The following is a 17,434-nucleotide window of genomic DNA, read 5'->3' as shown; positions in this document are numbered from 1 at the left end:
GTCTCCATAATCACGTGAGCCAATTCCTATAATAAATCTCTCTAAAAATATATGTTCTGTTTTTCTGGAGAACCCTGACTAGTACAGCAGTGCTTAGAGGAAAATTCATAGCATTGAATGTATATATCAGAAAAGAAAAAGGATCTAAAACCAGTCATCTAAGCCACCTTAAGAAGCTAGAAAAAGAAGAGCAAATTAAATCCAAAGTAAGCATAAGGAAAGAAATAATAAAAATATAGAATCAGAAATAAATTACATTGAAAACAGGAAATCAACAAAACCAAAAGCTGGTTCTTTGAAAAAATCAGTAAAATTGATAAGCTTCTAGCTAGGCTAACTAAGAAAAGAAGAGAGAAGACACAAATTACTAATAGCAGAAATGAAAGAGGGGACATGACTACAGATCACATAGACATTAAAAGGATAATAAAGGAATATTATGAACAACTCTCTGCCCACAAATCTGATAACCTTGATGAAATGGACCAATTCCTTGAAATACACACTTTGCCAAAACTCACACAAGAAGAAACAGATAATCTGAATCGGTCTGTGTCTATTAAAGAAATTGAATCAATAATTAATAACCTTTCAAAATAGCAAGCACCATGCTCATACTGGTTCACTGGTGAATTCTGCTAAACATTTAAGGAAGAAATTATATCATTTTTCTACAATCTTTTCCAGGAGACAGAAGCAGAGGGACTGCTTCCCAACTTATTCTACCAGGGCATTTCCCTAATACCAAAACCAGGCAAAGACATTACAAGAAAAGAAGACAACAGATCAATATTTCTCATGAACATAGATGCAAAAATTGTCAACAAAATATTAGCACCAACAATGTCTGTAAAGAATTAATTAATTAATTAATTATAGAATTATACCATGATTTAGTGGGATTTATCCCACATATTCAAGGCTGGTTCAACATTTGAAAATCAATTAATGTGCAGTCATCCTTCAGTACCCATGGGATATTGGTCCTAGGACTTGCCACGGGCACAAAAACCCTCGGTTGCACAAGTCCCATAATCGACCCTCTGTATCCATGGGTTCTGTATCTGTGGATTCAATCAACTGCAAGTTATTTTGTGGAGATGGACAAATTGATTCTAAAGTTTATATGGAGAGGCAAAAGACCCAGAACAGCCAACACAATACTGAAGGAAAAGAACCAAGTCAGAGGATTGACACTACCTGACTTCAAGACTTACTATAAATGTACACTAATCAGGACAGTGTAATATTAGTGAAAGAATAGATAAATAGACCCACATGAATATTGTCAACTGATCTCTGAAAAGGAGCAAAGGCAATACAATGGAGAAAAGATAGTCTTTTCAACAAATGGTACTGGAACAGCTGGACATCCACATGCAAAAAAATGAATTTAGACTCAGACCTTATACCTTCACAAAAGTTAACTCAAAATGGATCACAGAAACTAAATGTAAAATGCAAAATTATAAAATTCCTGGAATATAACATTTTCCTAGGAGAAAATTTAGATGACCTTGGGTATGGTGATGACTTTTAGATACAACACCAAAGCCATGATCCATGAAAAAGAGAAAAGAACTCTTAAAACTCAACCTGATTAAAAAATGGGCAAGGGATTTCCCTGGTGGTCCAGTGGGTAAGACTCTGCTCCCAATGCAGGGGCCCACGTTCGATCCCTCGTCAGGGAACTAGATCCCACACTCATGCCACTACTAAGAAGCCCGCATGCCGCAACTAAAAAAAGATCCCGCATGTCACAACTAAGAAGCCTGCGTGCCGCAACTAAAAGAAGATCCCGCGTGCCACAACTAAGACACGGTGCAGCCAAAATAAATAATAAAATAAAATAATAAATAAAAAATAAATATTTTTTAAAATGGGCAAAAGATCTGAACAGACACCTCACCAAAGAAGATATACAGATGGCAGATAAGCATATGAAAAGATGCACCACATCATATGTCATCAGGGAAATGCAAATTAAAACAATAAGAGATACCACTACACACCAGAAAATTGACAACACCAAATGCTGATGAGGATATGAAGCAACAGGAACTCTTATCCATTGCTGGTGGGAATGCAAAATGGTACAGTCATTTGTTTTTTGTTTTTTTAAAAATATTTATTATTTATTTATTTAGGCTGTGCCAGATCTTTGTTGAGGCATGTGGGATCTTTGGTTGCGGCATGTGGACTTCTTAGTTGCAGCATGCATGTGGAATCTAGTTCCCCGACCAGGGATTGAACCCAGGCCCCCTACATTGGGAGCGTGAGGTCTTACCCACTGGACAACCAGGGAAGTCCCAGTGCAGTCCCAGTCACTTTGCAAGACAGTTTGGTGGTTTCTTACAAAACTAAACATATTCTTAGGGTACAGACCAGTAATCATGCTCCTCGATATTTATCCAAAGGAACTGAGAACTTATGTTCACACAAAAACCTCCACACAGATGTTTATAGAAGATTCATTGACAATTGCCAAAACTTGGAAGCAACCAAGACATCCTTTAGTAGGTGAGTGGATAAATAAACATTGTCTGGTACATCCAAACAATGGAATACTATTTAGCGCTAAAATGAAATGAGCTATCAAGCCATGAAAAGACACGGAGGGAACCTAAACACATATTACTAGGTAAAAGAAGCCAACGTGAAGAGACTACTCACTGTATGATTCCAACTTTATGACATTTTGGAAAAGGCAAAACAGTGGAGACAGTGCAAAGATCAGTGTTTGCCAGGGGTTGGGGGAAGGGCAGGATGAATGGAGCACAGATTTTTAAAGCAATGAAGCTATTCTGATACTATAATGATGGATACATGACATTATATATTTGTCAAAATCCATAGAATATACAACACAGGAGTGAACCCTAAGGTAAACTATGGACTTTGAGTGATAATGATGTGTCATTGTATGTTTACCAATTGTAACAAAAGTACCGCTCTGGTGGGGATGTTGATAATGGAGGAGGCTATGCCTGTGTGGGGGCAGGGGGATGTGTGGGAAATTCCTGTACCTTTTGTTCAATATTGCTGTGAACCTAAAAACACCTAAAAAATTTTTAATACACTTTTTAAAAAGTGTATTAAAAATTAATAAAGATATTCACTTCTGACTTAAAAAGAAACTGGGTTCTGGCCTGGCATGAGGTGGACTTCAGATTCCATTTACAGAGCACTGAGGGTGGAGATATTGGGGAATAAACTTTTCTTCTTCCTCCTATAAAGATTTATTGCCAAACAGAACAGTTGTTCTCTTTTTGGAAGCACCCATAGCTTGAACTCTGACTTCTCTAACAAGTTATCTAACTTTCCTTAAAAAAAAAAAAAAAAAAGGCCCTGTTGGACTAGAGGGTAGAGAGGGTAAACAGAAAAAACTGGGTAAGGGAAAAAACTGCATTGAAAATCCCATCAGGTTTTTGTCTAATGTTCCTAAAGGGCTTTAATTTGAACTTCATCAAGAATATTAGCATCCAGTCCACAAAAGTTGATCAAAATAATTAGAATTGGAAAGTCAGAGAATTGAGAAGAAACCAACCTGTTCTTTTCATATGGTTTTTCTTTGTTGCTTTTTCCTTTATGCAATGTTTTCCTGTTTTTGAAGAGGAGCAACTGTGGATTTTCTTTATCAAAGTGATTTTGAATGGCTGGGTTTGGTTTTAGAAATAGTTTTGTAAGTCTTTTCAGTTTGAAATGATACTTCCTTCCCTAACCCCTTCCAACACAAATGGGGTTTGAACATTCTCTGTTGTTAAGGAGTGGAATTAGTTAGGACCCTTGTAATCAACAGAAATGTTTTGGGATAGCACAAGCAAAAGGGTTGTCTTTGGGACTTTCCTGGTGGCCCAGTGGTTAAGACTCCGTGCTTCCAAGGCAGGGGACGCGGGTTTGATCCCTGGTCAGGGAACTAAGATCCCACATGCCACGTGGCCAAAAAAAAAAAGGTTGTCTTTTATAAAGGTCCAAGGCTATTTAACAGAATGAGAGGAATTTAATGCAACATGTTCTGGAAACAAGTTGGATGCAGAGAGCATTATCTTTGACTTGTTTTTGAACCTCTTCTTTATTATTCAATCTGCAGCCAACTACCATGGTTTAGGAGCCAACGGCCCTGTAATACAAATCTATTCTCGTCAATAGATGTATCAGACTATGGAGGCCAATTAGTTCCTACTTCAAATTCTTAGGAAAGGAGTCTAACTGGGTTCAGTTTGGATCAGGGTCTTACCCATAGAGCAATCAACTGTGGCGGGGAGACAGGGTGCACCACGTGCATGGGGTTCTCTTTCTGCAAACTTGTGGTTGATGAGTAGAGGCAAACTGGACTAGCTGTGTAATTTGTGGGGCCCTGTGCAAAATGAAAATGCAGGGCTCCCTTGTTCAAAGATTAAGACTTTCAAGATGGCAACAGCAGGACATTAAACCAAGTGTGGGGCCCTTCTAAGTGTGGGGTCCTATGTGACTGCACAAGTCTCATGCCCTGAAGCTGCTCCACGCTCTGGTCCTAGAGGAAGAGCCTCCAAAAGGAGTTTCAAGACTCCATATGTTGGAACTAGAACCAGTGTTTCCTGTTTTTTGGAAATCGTAACTTTAGATTGACTTATGTTTTCCACCATTTTTCTAGTTCCTTATCGCCTCTTCAGATCCAGTAACTTTATGTGGAATTGCTTGAATGTAAGTTAGTTGTATTTTTAAAAGTCTTTCGTCCTTTCCTTTTATTGTTAGGCAATGATCTTCTGGAAGGTTGTGCAAAATTTGATTCGGGTTAACCACCTTCATGAGAAGAGTTGAAGGAGAAGATAATGTCCTTTTTCTTTCTTTCTTTTTCTTTCTTTGGCTGTGTTGCCCAGCATGCGGGATCTTAGTTCCCCGACCAGGGATCAAACCCGTGCCCCCTGCAGTGGAAGGGCGAGTCTTAACCACTGGACGGCCAGGGAAGTCCCTGTTCTTTTTCTTTTTAACTTTTTATCTTGAATTAATTTTAGACTTACAGAAAAGTTGCAAAGATAGGCTTAAGAGTTTCCATATATCTCTCCTCCATCTTCCCCTAATGTTACCATCTTACATAACTACAGTACAATTATCAGAACCCAAAAAATTAACATTGGTGCAATACTACTAACTAAAGGCCTTTCTTGAATTTTACCAGTTTTTCTACTAATGGCTTTTTCTTTTTCGAGGATCCTCTCCAGGATCCCACATTGCATTTAGTTATTTCTCCTTAGTCTTGTGCAGTCTGTAAAAGCTCCTTAGTCTTCCCTTGTCTTTCATGACTGACTTTTTTGAAGAGTACTGGTCAGTTATTCTGTCAAATGTCCCTCAATTTGAGTTTGTCTGATGTTTTAGAATAGCTAGACTGAATATTACAGGTATGATGTGTGTCCTCAGTGAATTATATCACAGGTTCATGATGTTATGTATCTTATTACTGGTGATATTGACATTTATCACTTAAGGTGGTTTATACTGGGTTTCTCACTGTAAAATTACTATCTTCTCCTTTATAGTTAATAAATATCTTGTGGGAGATATTTTGAGACTACGCAAACCCTGTTTCTTCTCAAACTTCTGCCCACTAATTTTAGCACTCATTAAAGGAACTTGTCTGCAACAATTACTAGTGTTTACCTAATGGTGATATTTTCTATAGTTCTTTTTGTCTTTAGGCTTATAGTATCCCATCAAGATGCTGTTTCCCAGAATTCATCTTAGTTCTTTTCCTCCCATCCTTTTTAGTGTAGTTATGTTATTGCTTTACAGTAGGTTCATTTGTTAGTATTTTTATTCCATTTGGGTTCTCTCCACATCCTAGTTGGTTTTAGTTGTTTGTTTATTTTTGGGGTATGTGATACACCACTATGGTTCTAAGGGTCAAAGCAATACAAAAATATACACTATCCAAGATGGCGTACTAGGAGGATGCAGAATTCGAGTCTCTTCATGACTAGGGCACCTACCAGGCACCAGTAGGGGACCACGGACACCTAAGGGGACAGGAGGAACCCCCAGCGACCAGGTAGGATGTGGGGCGTGAGGGGAGTGAAGGGGGAGGAGAAGTGGAGGCAGGACGGAACTGGCGCCCCTGAGGGGCAGCTGGGGGAGGGGAAGGGATCCCACGCCTGAAGGGGAAAACTGGGGAACAACTGGGAGGGCAGAGGATCAACAGGGAGCATGGCCAGGTTTCCCCTGCCCACTTGGGCCCCCAGGAACCTCTGCTGAGATCCCAGGCCTGATCCTCTGCCCACCAAGGCCCCCTCCAGATGCACGGGTCTTGAGGGAGTGGGAGGGGGGGAAGGGGGAGCAAAAGTAAAGGCCGGACCTCCAGTACCAGCACCCCTGAGGGGTGGCTGGGGGATGGGGAGGTGTTCTGACACCAAGTGGGACCCCCCCCCCATGGTTAGGGGTCCAGTGGCGACGGGGGAGGCCCTCGGGGAGATGGTGGGGGAGAGGCACGAAGGAATGGAAGGGAACGCGGCCAGCGCTTTCCCTGTCCACTTAGGCACTGGGGAGCCTGTTGGGCTCCCAGGCCTATTCCCCTGCCTTCAGAGCCTCCCTCTTGCCGCTCAGAACCCAAGCCCTGCCCCTACCCCGCATCCAGACCTCTACACTTGGAGACCCCAACGTGCTGGGCCTAAACCCCACCAACACACCCTCACTCAAGGCCCTACCTCCAAACTCCAGAACTCCTCACTCCAGACGCCCTCCTTTTGACGGGCTGCCTCTCCCCTTCCACCGCAGGTCCTAAGCAGAAGCACCGCCCCACGCTTGAACGTCGCCCGGCCTAGGCCCCGCCCCATGCTCAAACGTCACCCCCCACACACCTAGGTCCTGCCCCACCATAAACCCCACCCCTGCCTAAATTCCACGCCCACCTAAACTCCGCCCCCATAGCCAAGGCTTTTCTTTTTTTTTCCTTTTTTCCTCTTTTAGATTGGGGTTCTGTTTTACCTTGTTGATTCATTGTTGTTGATTCTTTTATATTTTTATTTTTCCTAATAAATATTTTTCTAATTTTATTTTATTCTTTATACTTTGTTACTGTTCTCTCCTTTTGGCTTGTTCCACCACCCCCCTTTTTTTCTTTTTTCTGTTGTGGTTTTATTTTACCTTGTTGCAGTTGTTTCAATTATAGTTTTATTTTTCCTAATATATACTTTTTATCTTTCTAATTTAATTTTGTTTTTTATTCTTTGATATTGTACCACTGCTTTTTTCTTTCTTTCTTTTTTTTTTACTGCGCTACAAAGCTTGCGGGATCTTGGTTCCCAGGCTGGAAGGTCAGCCCCGAGCTCCTGTGGTGGGAGCTCCGAGTCCTCCCAGAGGTCCTCATCTCAGCACCAAGACCTAGCTCTATCCAACTGCCTGCAAACTCCAGTGCTGGACGCCTCAGGCCAAACAACCAGTAAGATAGGAATACAGCACCACCCATCAAAAAAAAAAAAAAAAAAAGAAACGACAAAAAAATATGTTACAGATGAAGAAACAAGGTAAAAACCTACAAGACTAAATAAATGAAGAGGAAATAGGCAACCTACCTGAAAAAGAATTCAGAGTAATCATAGTAAAGATGATCCAAGATCTTGGAAACAGAATGGAGAAAATACAAGAAACATTTAACAAGGCTCTAGAAGAACTAAAGAGCAAACAAACAGTGATGAACAACACAATTACTGAAATTAAAAATACTCTAGGGCTTCCCTGGTGGCGCAGCAGTTGAGAGTCTGCCTGCTAATGCAGGGGACACGGGTTCGAGCCCTGGTCTGGGAGGATCCCACATGCTGCGGAGCAACTGGGCCCGTGAGCCACAACTACTGAGCCTGCGCGTCTGGAGCCTGTGCTCCGCAACAAGAGAGGCCGCGATAGTGAGAGGCCCGCGCACCGCGATGAAGAGTGGCCCCCGCTTGCCACAACTAGAGAAAGCCCTCGCACAGAAACGAAGACCCAACACAGCCAAAAATAAATAAATTAATTAATTAACTAAAAAAAAAAAAAAAAAAAACACCACTCTTAAGAGCCCACTCTTAGGAGGAGTTCCCCACACTTTAAAAAAAAAAAATACTCTAGAAAGAATCAATAGCAGAATAACTGAGGCAGAAGAATGGATAAGTGACCTGGAAGATAAAATGGTGGAAATAACTGCCAGGGAGTAGAATAAACAAAAAAGGAATGAAAAGAATTGAGGACAGTCTCAGAGATCTCTGGGACAACATTAAATGACCCAACATTAGAATTATAGCGGTCCAGAAGAAGAAGAGAAAAAGAAAGGGTCTGAGAAAATATTTGAAGACATTATAGTCAAAAACTTCCCTAACATGGGAAAGGAAATAGTCAATCAAGTCCAGGAAGCACAGAGAGTACCATACAGGATAAACCCAAAGAGAAACATGCCAAGACACATATTAATCAAACTATCAAAAATTAAATACAAAAAAAAATATTAAAGGCAGCAAGGGAAAAGCAACAAATAACATACAAGGGAATCCCCATAAGGTTAACAGCTGATTTTTCAGCAGAAACTCTGCAAGCCAGAAGGGAGTGGCAGGACATATTTAAAGTGATGAAAGGGAAAAAACTACAACCAAGATTACTCTACCCAGCAAGGATCTCATTCAGATTTGATGGAGAAATTAAAACCTTTACAGATAAGCAAAAGTTAAGAGAATTCAGCACCACCAAACCACCTTTACAACAAATGCTAAAGGAACTTCTCTGGGCAGGAAACACGAGAGAAGGAAAAGACCTACAAAAACAAACTGAAAACAATTAAGAAAATGGTAATAGGAACATACATATTGATAATTACCTTAAATGTAAATGGATTAAATGCTCCAACCAAAAGACATAGACAGGTTGAATGGATACAAAAACAAGACCTGTACATATGCTGTCTACAAGAGACCCACTTCAGACCTAGGGACACATACAGACTGAAAGTGAGGGGATAGAAAAAGATATTCCATGCAAATGGAAATCAAAAGAAAGCTGGAGTAGCAATTCTCATATCAGACAAAATAGACTTTAAAATAAAGACTATTACAAGAGACAAAGATGGACACTACATAATGATCAAGGGATCAATCCAAGAAGAAGATATAACAATTGTAAATATTTATGCACCCAACATAGGAGCACCTCAACACATAAGGCAAATGCTAACAGCCATAAAAGGGGAAATTGACAGTAACACAATAATAGTAGGGGACTTTAACACTCCACTTTCACCAATGGACAGATCATCCAAAATGAAAATAAATAAAACACAAGCTTTAAATGACACATTAAACAAGATGGACTGAATTGATATTTATAGGACATTCCATCCCAAAACAACAGAATACACTTTCTTCTCAAGTGCTCATGGAACATTCTCCAGGATAGACCATATCTTGGGTCACAAATCAAGCCTTGGTAAATTTAAGAAAATCGAAATCATATCACTTATCTTTTCCGACCACAACACTATGAGACTAGATATCAATTACAGTAAAAAATACAAACACATGGAGGCTAAACAATACACTACTAAATAACCTATAGATCACTGAAGAAATCAAAGAGGAAATGAAAAAATACCTAGAAACAAATGACAATGAAAACACAACGACCCAAAACCTATGGGATGCAGCAAAAGCAGGTCTAAGAGGGAAGTTTATAGCAATACAATCCTACTTCAAGAAACAAGAAAAATCTCAAATAAACAACCTAACCTTACACCTAAAGCAATTAGAGAAAGAAGAACCAAAAAAACCCAAAGTTAGCAGAAAGAAAGAAATCATAAAGATCAGATCAGAAATAAATGAAAAAGAAATGAAGGAAACAATAGCAAAAATCGATAAAACTAAAAGCTGGTTCTTTGAGAAGATAATTAAAATTGATAAACCATTAGCCAGACGCATCAAGAAAAAAAGGGAGAAGACTCAAATGAACAGAATTAGAAATGAAAAAAGAGAAGTAACAACTGACACTGCAGAAATACAAAGGATCATGAGAGATTACTACAAGCAACTATATGCCAATAAAATGGACAACCTGGAAGAAATGGACAAATTCTTAGAAAAGCACAACCTTCTGAGAGGGAACCAGGAAGAAATAGAAAATATAAACAGACCAATCACAAGCACTGAAATTGAGACTGTGATTAAAAATCTTCCAACAAGCAAAGGTCCAGGACCAGATGTCTTCACAGGCGAATTCTATCAAACATTTAGAGAAGAGCTAACATCTATCCTTCTCAAACTCTTCCAAAATATAGCAGAGGAAGGAACACTCCCAAACTCATTCTACAAGGCCACCATCACCCTGATACCAAAACAAGACAAAGATGTCACTGAAAAAGAAAACTACAGGCCAATATCTCTGAAGAACATAGATGCAAAAATCCTCAACAAAATACGAGCAAACAGAATCCAACAGCACATTAAAAGGATCATACACCATGATCAAGTGGGGTTTATCCCAGGAATGCAAGGATTTTTCAATATACACAAATCAATCAATGTAATACACCATATTAACAAATTGAAGGAGAAAAACCATATGATCATCTCAGTATATGCAGAAAAAGCTTTTGACAAAATTCAACGCCCATTTAGGATAAAACCTCTCCAGAAAGCAGGCATAGAGGGAACCTACCTCAACATAAATAAAGGCCATACATGACAAACCTACAGCAAACATCATTCTCAATGGTGAAAAACTGAAAGCATTTCCTCTAAGATCAGGAACAAGACAAGGATGTCCACTCTCACCACTATTATTCAACATAGTTTTGGAAGTTTTAGCCACAACAATCAGAGAAGAAAAAGAAATAAAAGGAATCCAAATCAGAAAAGAAGAAGTAAAACTGCCACTGTTTTCAGATAACATGATACTATACATAGAGAATCCTAAAGATGCTACCAGAAAACTACTAGAGCTAATCAATAAATTTGGTAGAGTAGCAGGATAGAAAATTAATGCACAGAAATCTCTTACATTCCTGTACACTAATGATGAAAAATCTGAAAAAGAAATTAAGGAAACACTCCCATTTACCACTGCAACAAAAATAATAAAATACCTAGGAATAAACTTACCTAAGGAGACAAAAGACCTGTATGCAGAAAACTGTAAGACACTGATGAAAGAAATTAAAGATGATGCAAACAGATGGAGAGATATACCATATTCTTGGATTGGAAGAATCAACATTGTGAAAATGATGATTCTGAAATACTACCCAAAGCAATCTACAGATTCAATGCAAACCCTATCAAACTACCAATGGCATTTTTCACAGAACTAGAACAAGAAATTTCAAAATTTGTATGGAAACACAAAAGAACCCGAATAGCCAAAGCAATATTGAGAAAGAAAAATGGAGCTGGAGGAATCAGGCTCCCTGACTTCAGACTATACTACAAAGTTACAGTAATCAAGACAGTATGGTACTGGCACAAAAACAGAAATATAGATCAATGGAACAGGATAGAAAGCCCAGAGATAAATCCATGCACAAATGGTCACCTTATCTTTGATAAAGGAGGCAAGAATACACAGTGGAGAAAAGACAGCCTCTTCAATAAGTGGTGCTGGGAAAACTGGACAGCTACATGTAAAAGAATGAAATTAGAACACTTCCTAACACCATACACAAAAATAAACTCAACATGAATTAAAGACCTAAATGTAAGGCCAGACACTATAAACCTCTTAGAGGAAAACGTAGGCAGAACACTCTATGACATAAATCACAGCAAGATTCTTTTTTGACCCACCTCCTAGAGAAATGGAAAGAAAAACAAAAATGAACAAATGGGACCTAATGAAACTTAAAAGCCTTTGCACAGGAAAGGAAACCATAAAAAAGACAAAAAGAGAACCCTCAGAATGGGAGAAAATATTTGCAAACGAGGCAACTGACACAGGATTAATCTCCAAAATATACAAGCAGCTCAATATCAAAAAAACAAAAAACCCAATCCCAAAATGGGCAGAAGACCTAAATAGACATTTCTCCAAAGAAGATATACAGATTGCCAACAAACATATGACAAGATGCTCAACATCACTAATCATTACAGAAATGCAAATCAAAACTACAATGAGGTATCACCTCACACTAGTCAGAATGGCCATCATCAAAAAATCTACAAACAATAAATGCTAGAGAGGGTGTGGAGAAAAGGCAACCCTCTTGCACTGCTGGTGGGAATGTAAATTAATACAGCCACTATGGAGAACAGTATGGAGGTTCCTTAAAAAACTAAAAATAGAACTACCATATGACCCAGCAATCCCACTACTGGGCATATACCCTGAGAAAACCATAATTCAAAAAGAGTCATGCACCCCAATGTTCAACGCAGCACTATTTACAGTAGCCAGGACATGGAAGCAACCTAAGTGTCCATCGACAGATGAATGGATAAAGAAGATGTGGCACATTTATACAATGGAATATTATTCAGCCATAAAAAGAAATGAAACTGAGTTATTTGTAGTGAGGTGGATGGACCTACAGTCTGTCACACAGAGTGAAGTAAGTCAGACAGAGAAAAATACCGTATGCTAAACATATTTATGGAATCTAAAAAAAAAAGGTTCTGATGAACCTAGGGGCAGGACAGGAATAAAGACACAGACATATAGAATGGACTTGTGGACATGTGGTGGGGGAAGGGTAAACTGGGACAAAGTGAGAGAGTGGCATGGACATATATATACTACCAAATGTAAAATACATAGCTAGTGGGAAGCAGCTGTGTAGCATAGGGAAATCAGCTTGGTGCTTTGCGAGCACCTAGAGGGGTGGGATAAGGAGGGTGGGAGGGGGACACAAGAAGGAGATATGGGGATATACGTATGCATATAGCTGATTCACTTTGTTATACAGCTGAAACTAATACAACATTGTAAAGCAATTATACTCCAATAAAGATGTTAAAAAATATATACAGTATCACTACCTCCTCATCCCTGTTACCCCATTCTCGTTTACCTCCCCTTTTTTCCATTCTTTTCACACCTGCTTCCTATAGGTAACCAGTCTCCTTAGTTTCTGATTTATGTTTTCTGTATTTCTTTTGCACATATGGGCAAATGCAGTATGTTTTCTTATATTCCTTTCTTTCTTAGGCCAGCATTGTATAGATAAATCTTTTGTGCTTTGCATTTTTCTTTTAGCAGTATGTCTTGGCAACCACTTTATATCAATTCACAGAGTTCTTCCTTGTTTTTTAAAATAGCTGCTGAGTATGCCATTGTATTATATACCATAAATGTATGAACACTTAGGTTGTTTCCAATATTTTGCAATTACAAACAGTACTGCAATGAATAACCTGTGTATGTGTATTTTTCCATTGTTGGAGGTGTACATTCAAGTGAATAGCACAGATCTTTCTTCGCCTCCAATTCTTCTTTTCTCCAGGGAACCAAGAGCTATGCTGATGTTACTGCCCATATAATGTTTTCTTTCTTAGCTCTACCTTTGAAGTCTGTAATCTCTGGCAATAAGCACAGATTGTGGTCAAGTGTACACTTTCTGAGAAAGCCTTCACCCCCTGTCTCAGCCAATAATTTGGGTGGCACCCCCAGCCTTGGACTACAGTAGTGGTTTTCAACCTTGTCTGAACATTAGAATCACCTAGGAGCTTTTAAAATACCATGCCTAGGAATGCTCTAGGTAGATTCTGCAATTAATGCAGGATCTCTGGGTGTGGGACCCAGGCACCTATATTATTTTGAAGCGCCCCAGAAAGTCCAACGTGTGGCTAAAGTTGAGAACCACTGGTTATATCTTTGAAATGCTACAATAATCTCCTGGCCCTCACCATACTGCCTGTGATTTGAGCCAGCTGCAGGAGTGTATCCTAGCTGATTGGGAGGTGCTCCACTCAGAGAATTCCTGATTTTTACCTGGAGAAGAGGTAAATACCTGCTGGCCTAATTTCAGGAGGATCTGTAAAAGTCTTTAATGAAACAGAAGTTCAGCCTAGCTAAAAAAAGTTCTTTCTCACATAGAATCTGAATGACAGGTACAAGTTGCTTCAGGGCGAGAAGGAAGAATATTAAATTTCCCTTTCTCCCCTTCAACACACAAATATGGGTACCTTCCTTTGTAGTTGGTAGTATTAATAAGACTTTGTAGGGAATTCCCTGGTGGTCCAGTGGTTGGGACTTCGCACTTCCACTGCAGGGTGCATGGGTTCGATCCCTGAATGGGGAACTAGGATCCTGCATGTCGCATGGCGCAGCCAAAAAAAAAAAAAAAAGACTGTAAAGCAAAAGTCGACCAATAACACTGTTTATCATCAAATCAAAGATGCCGCAAGTTATGACACATGATTATCTTATCTTAGTGATTCTTAGCACTAAGAAACAAACCCACTGCTAAATATGAGATATAATCAAATGTAAGATATATCCTTATTTCATAGATTTTTAAATGTGGAAAAGTGTACATATTAGAATTGATGAAATACAGTAGATCTTTAGACTAGACTTCTTCTTTGAACTCCATGCTTGTAGGATCACTTGAATTTCTCACAGGCTCCTTAAACCCAACTTGTCCCAGTGGGGTACTCTTCATCTACATTGCCAAAGCTATTCCTTTTCCTGCATTCTCTACTTTGGCAAATGGAACCACCAAACTAGAAACATGGGAGTCACACCAGCCTCCTGACCTTCTAATACTTTCCACATGCAAAAGGTCTTTCCCATTCAGTCAGTTCTGTCTGGTACCTCTCTCTTGAATGCATTGCCTAGGTCTTCCTCATCTCTACAAGATTACTATAGTAATCTCCTAACTGCTTTCCACCCCTCTAATCAAGCCCTGCTCCACACTGTCCTTGTTTTCTTTCTTTAAGCATCAATCTGATCATATTATTCCTTGCTTAAAAATCAAACAAGATGAATACGCCATCCAAAAAATAGAGGATATGAACCGGTCACCTCACAGAAGAGAAAAATACACACTTATACATGTGAAAAGCTGATCATCCTTATTAGGAAATAAATGTAACAATGACATTTTTTCACCCACCCAGTTGGCAGTGTTTGAGAGAACTGATAATAACGAATGATTACAAAGGTGTGCAGAAATACTCCTACATACCATCGTTGGTAGTACAATATTTTAGATGCATTTTGGCCATGTTTTGGATATGTGAAGGAATGCAAACTGCCTGTTAAAAACCAAAATTCAACCGAGTAAGTTTGAAGATCTAATAGGCATTATTAAACTAGATGGGCAGCATCCCATCTTGTAAACAGAAGGGCACTCTGAGGGATGTACAAAATGGAAGCTTTTTATAGGAAGAAGGGTAGGGTAAGGGAGCTATTAGCAAAAGAAAAGAAAGGATTATTTTTAGGTCAACAGACCTTCTTTCTGGGAGGAAGGGAATGGCAAGGGTTTTATCATGCAGATTGCCCCTTCTGGGGGGTGTTGGGTGGTAAGCAGAGGTGGAGAGGGCCCAGGAGACATATTACCTCGTTGGTGCTGAAAATTCCAGACTAGCCAATAAAGATTACATTTCTGGTGAAGGTTGAAACTGCATTTAGATCAGGTATTAGATCTAGATCTGGTATCACGGGCTTTAGCACAAGTGACGCCATTTTGGGCCTGTGGTTTTCTCTTTAACATGTCTAATTTCTCTGAGCCTCAATTACTGCACTTGGTCAAATGGGGCCAGTAGCTACCCTAATGTTCTCAAGGAAGTGAGATAATTTTTTTCTTTTTTTAATAAATTTATTTATTTATCTTTGGCTGCATTGGGTCTGTGTTGCTGCACATGGGCTTTCTCTAGTTGCAGCGAGCGGGGGCTACTCTTCCTCACGGTGCGCGGGCTTCTCGTTGCGGTGGCTTCTCTTGTTGCGGAGCATGGGCTCTAGGTACGTGGGCTTCAGTAGTTGTGGCACGCAGCCTCAGTAGTTGTGGCACACGGGCTTAGTTGCTCTGCGGCACGTGGGATCTTCCCGGACCCGGGCTTGAACCCATGTCCCCTGCATTGGCAGGCGGATTCTTAACCACTGTACCACCAGGGAAGTCTGGAAGTGAGATAATTTAGGGGAAAGTAGTAACAGCTAACATTTACTGGGCACTTGCTGTTCTAAGCATTTCATATGTGTTCACTCATTTAACCTTCACAATAACCCTGTAAGCACTACCCCCATTTTACATATAAGAAAACTGAGACACAGAGAATAAAATACTGCCCAAGGGGTGATGTTAGTACTAAGAGAAGAGCTGGGATTACTGGCTACATAAGAGGCCACGTAATCTACGTAAGAGGATCTAGCGCCAGTCCTATTTTTTTTGCAGCCAACCTACGCCCATCTTTCCTTTTAGTCATAGCCCACAGCATTCATAGTCAAAACCTGTTTATACAGAATTTGCCCATTCGCTAGTTACATCAACTGGCCTCTAGTTGCTTTGGGTATCTCATCACAGTTCTGTCTGATTGAGTTCCAGGGAACTCAGTCACCTCCCATTCCAATTCACTTCCAGGGTCCTGGTCAACGCTGGGTACACGGTAAATCCTTAGATAAATTCTATCAGACGTTTCTGTGGGATCGATGGCATACCTTTACAAATGTGAAATAATTTTCACAAGACTGAGACAGATACACGATAACTAGCCTACATACAGGGTGAGTACCGCTTGTCGAATACAGCTGCGCTCCACACCCGAGCTCTGGGGCCGACTGTTCCTGCTGTGCTACTTCAGACACTCGGCCGGAACCCTTCCGGCGGCATCTGAGGCAGCCCGCCGGGACAACGCCGCTGAACACACAACACGGGAAGGATTAGTAGTCTAACTATGTGCCTAAACTCTCTAGCTGACTTACATGATCCGAGAGAAAACAGCCCCAAATTCTTGCACTTTTAAAAAAACCTGAGTGACGATAGCATTTTTATCCATTAAAAAATATCATAGTCAAGTGATTCCGAGAGAGTTTTTTCTTCTTTTTGGTTAGGCATATATATGGACAGCCCACTTGAAACGAACAAGGAAGGCGAGGGAAGAAAGCGGAAGCCGTGGGGTCTTCTAAACCAGAAAGTCTCCGGAGCTTGCGCCAGGCTCTTTGCGGCGCCCCCCAGTCAGACGCAGGTTTTGGAAGCGGGCGGGAGAGAAGGTGTCGTTGCTGGAGCTGAGACCGGACGGCCAGAGTCCTCAGGGATGAACCTCGAGTTACTGGGTGAGGAGGACTATGGCTGCTTCTTAGAGAACCTTTTGGTCCTGGAAAGGAGGGAACCCAGGCGGAGGGGACTCAGGCTGCAACATTAGGGACACAGTTCTAGATGCATCTTTGGGCGCCTTGATATGGAGCAGCAACAGGGAGAGGAAGGCTAGCTTCTGCCTGAGCGGAATGCATTGCTTTTCCCGAGGCCACTTTGCAGTTCACTTGTGAAGCGTTAGGGACAGATAGTTTGTGACTTAGT

The 17,434-nt window shown here is 40.3% G+C and overlaps 1 protein-coding gene and 1 long non-coding RNA gene across 6 annotated transcripts in view; one reads left to right on the top strand and one right to left on the bottom strand.

The window, feature by feature from the left end:
• Nucleotides 1-15,717: 15,717 nt before the first annotated feature.
• On the bottom strand, nucleotides 15,718-16,748 carry LOC103001406 (uncharacterized). Its single transcript, XR_009004991.1, has 2 exons — nucleotides 16,639-16,748; nucleotides 15,718-16,038 (listed from the first exon to the last, which is right to left on the bottom strand). It is a non-coding gene; the product is annotated as an uncharacterized LOC103001406 (long non-coding RNA).
• Nucleotides 16,749-17,038: 290 nt separating this feature from the next.
• Nucleotides 17,039-17,434, top strand: part of RBBP5 (RB binding protein 5, histone lysine methyltransferase complex subunit) — a 33,306-nt gene continuing 32,910 nt past the window's right edge. For all 5 annotated transcript variants that reach the window (XM_057528317.1, XM_007182793.3, XM_007182792.2 and 2 more), the window contains exon 1: nucleotides 17,039-17,190. Coding sequence is in view for 4 of the 5 variants with exons in the window: in XM_007182793.3 (XP_007182855.2) it covers nucleotides 17,172-17,190 (19 nt within the window). In the remaining variant the exon portion in view is untranslated. The remainder of the gene's footprint in view (nucleotides 17,191-17,434) is intronic.

The sequence above is a fragment of the Balaenoptera acutorostrata genome, chromosome 1 (assembly GCF_949987535.1).
Source record: "Balaenoptera acutorostrata chromosome 1, mBalAcu1.1, whole genome shotgun sequence".
NCBI lineage: Eukaryota > Metazoa > Chordata > Mammalia > Artiodactyla > Balaenopteridae > Balaenoptera > Balaenoptera acutorostrata.
This window is presented reverse-complemented; position numbering and strand designations above follow the sequence as displayed.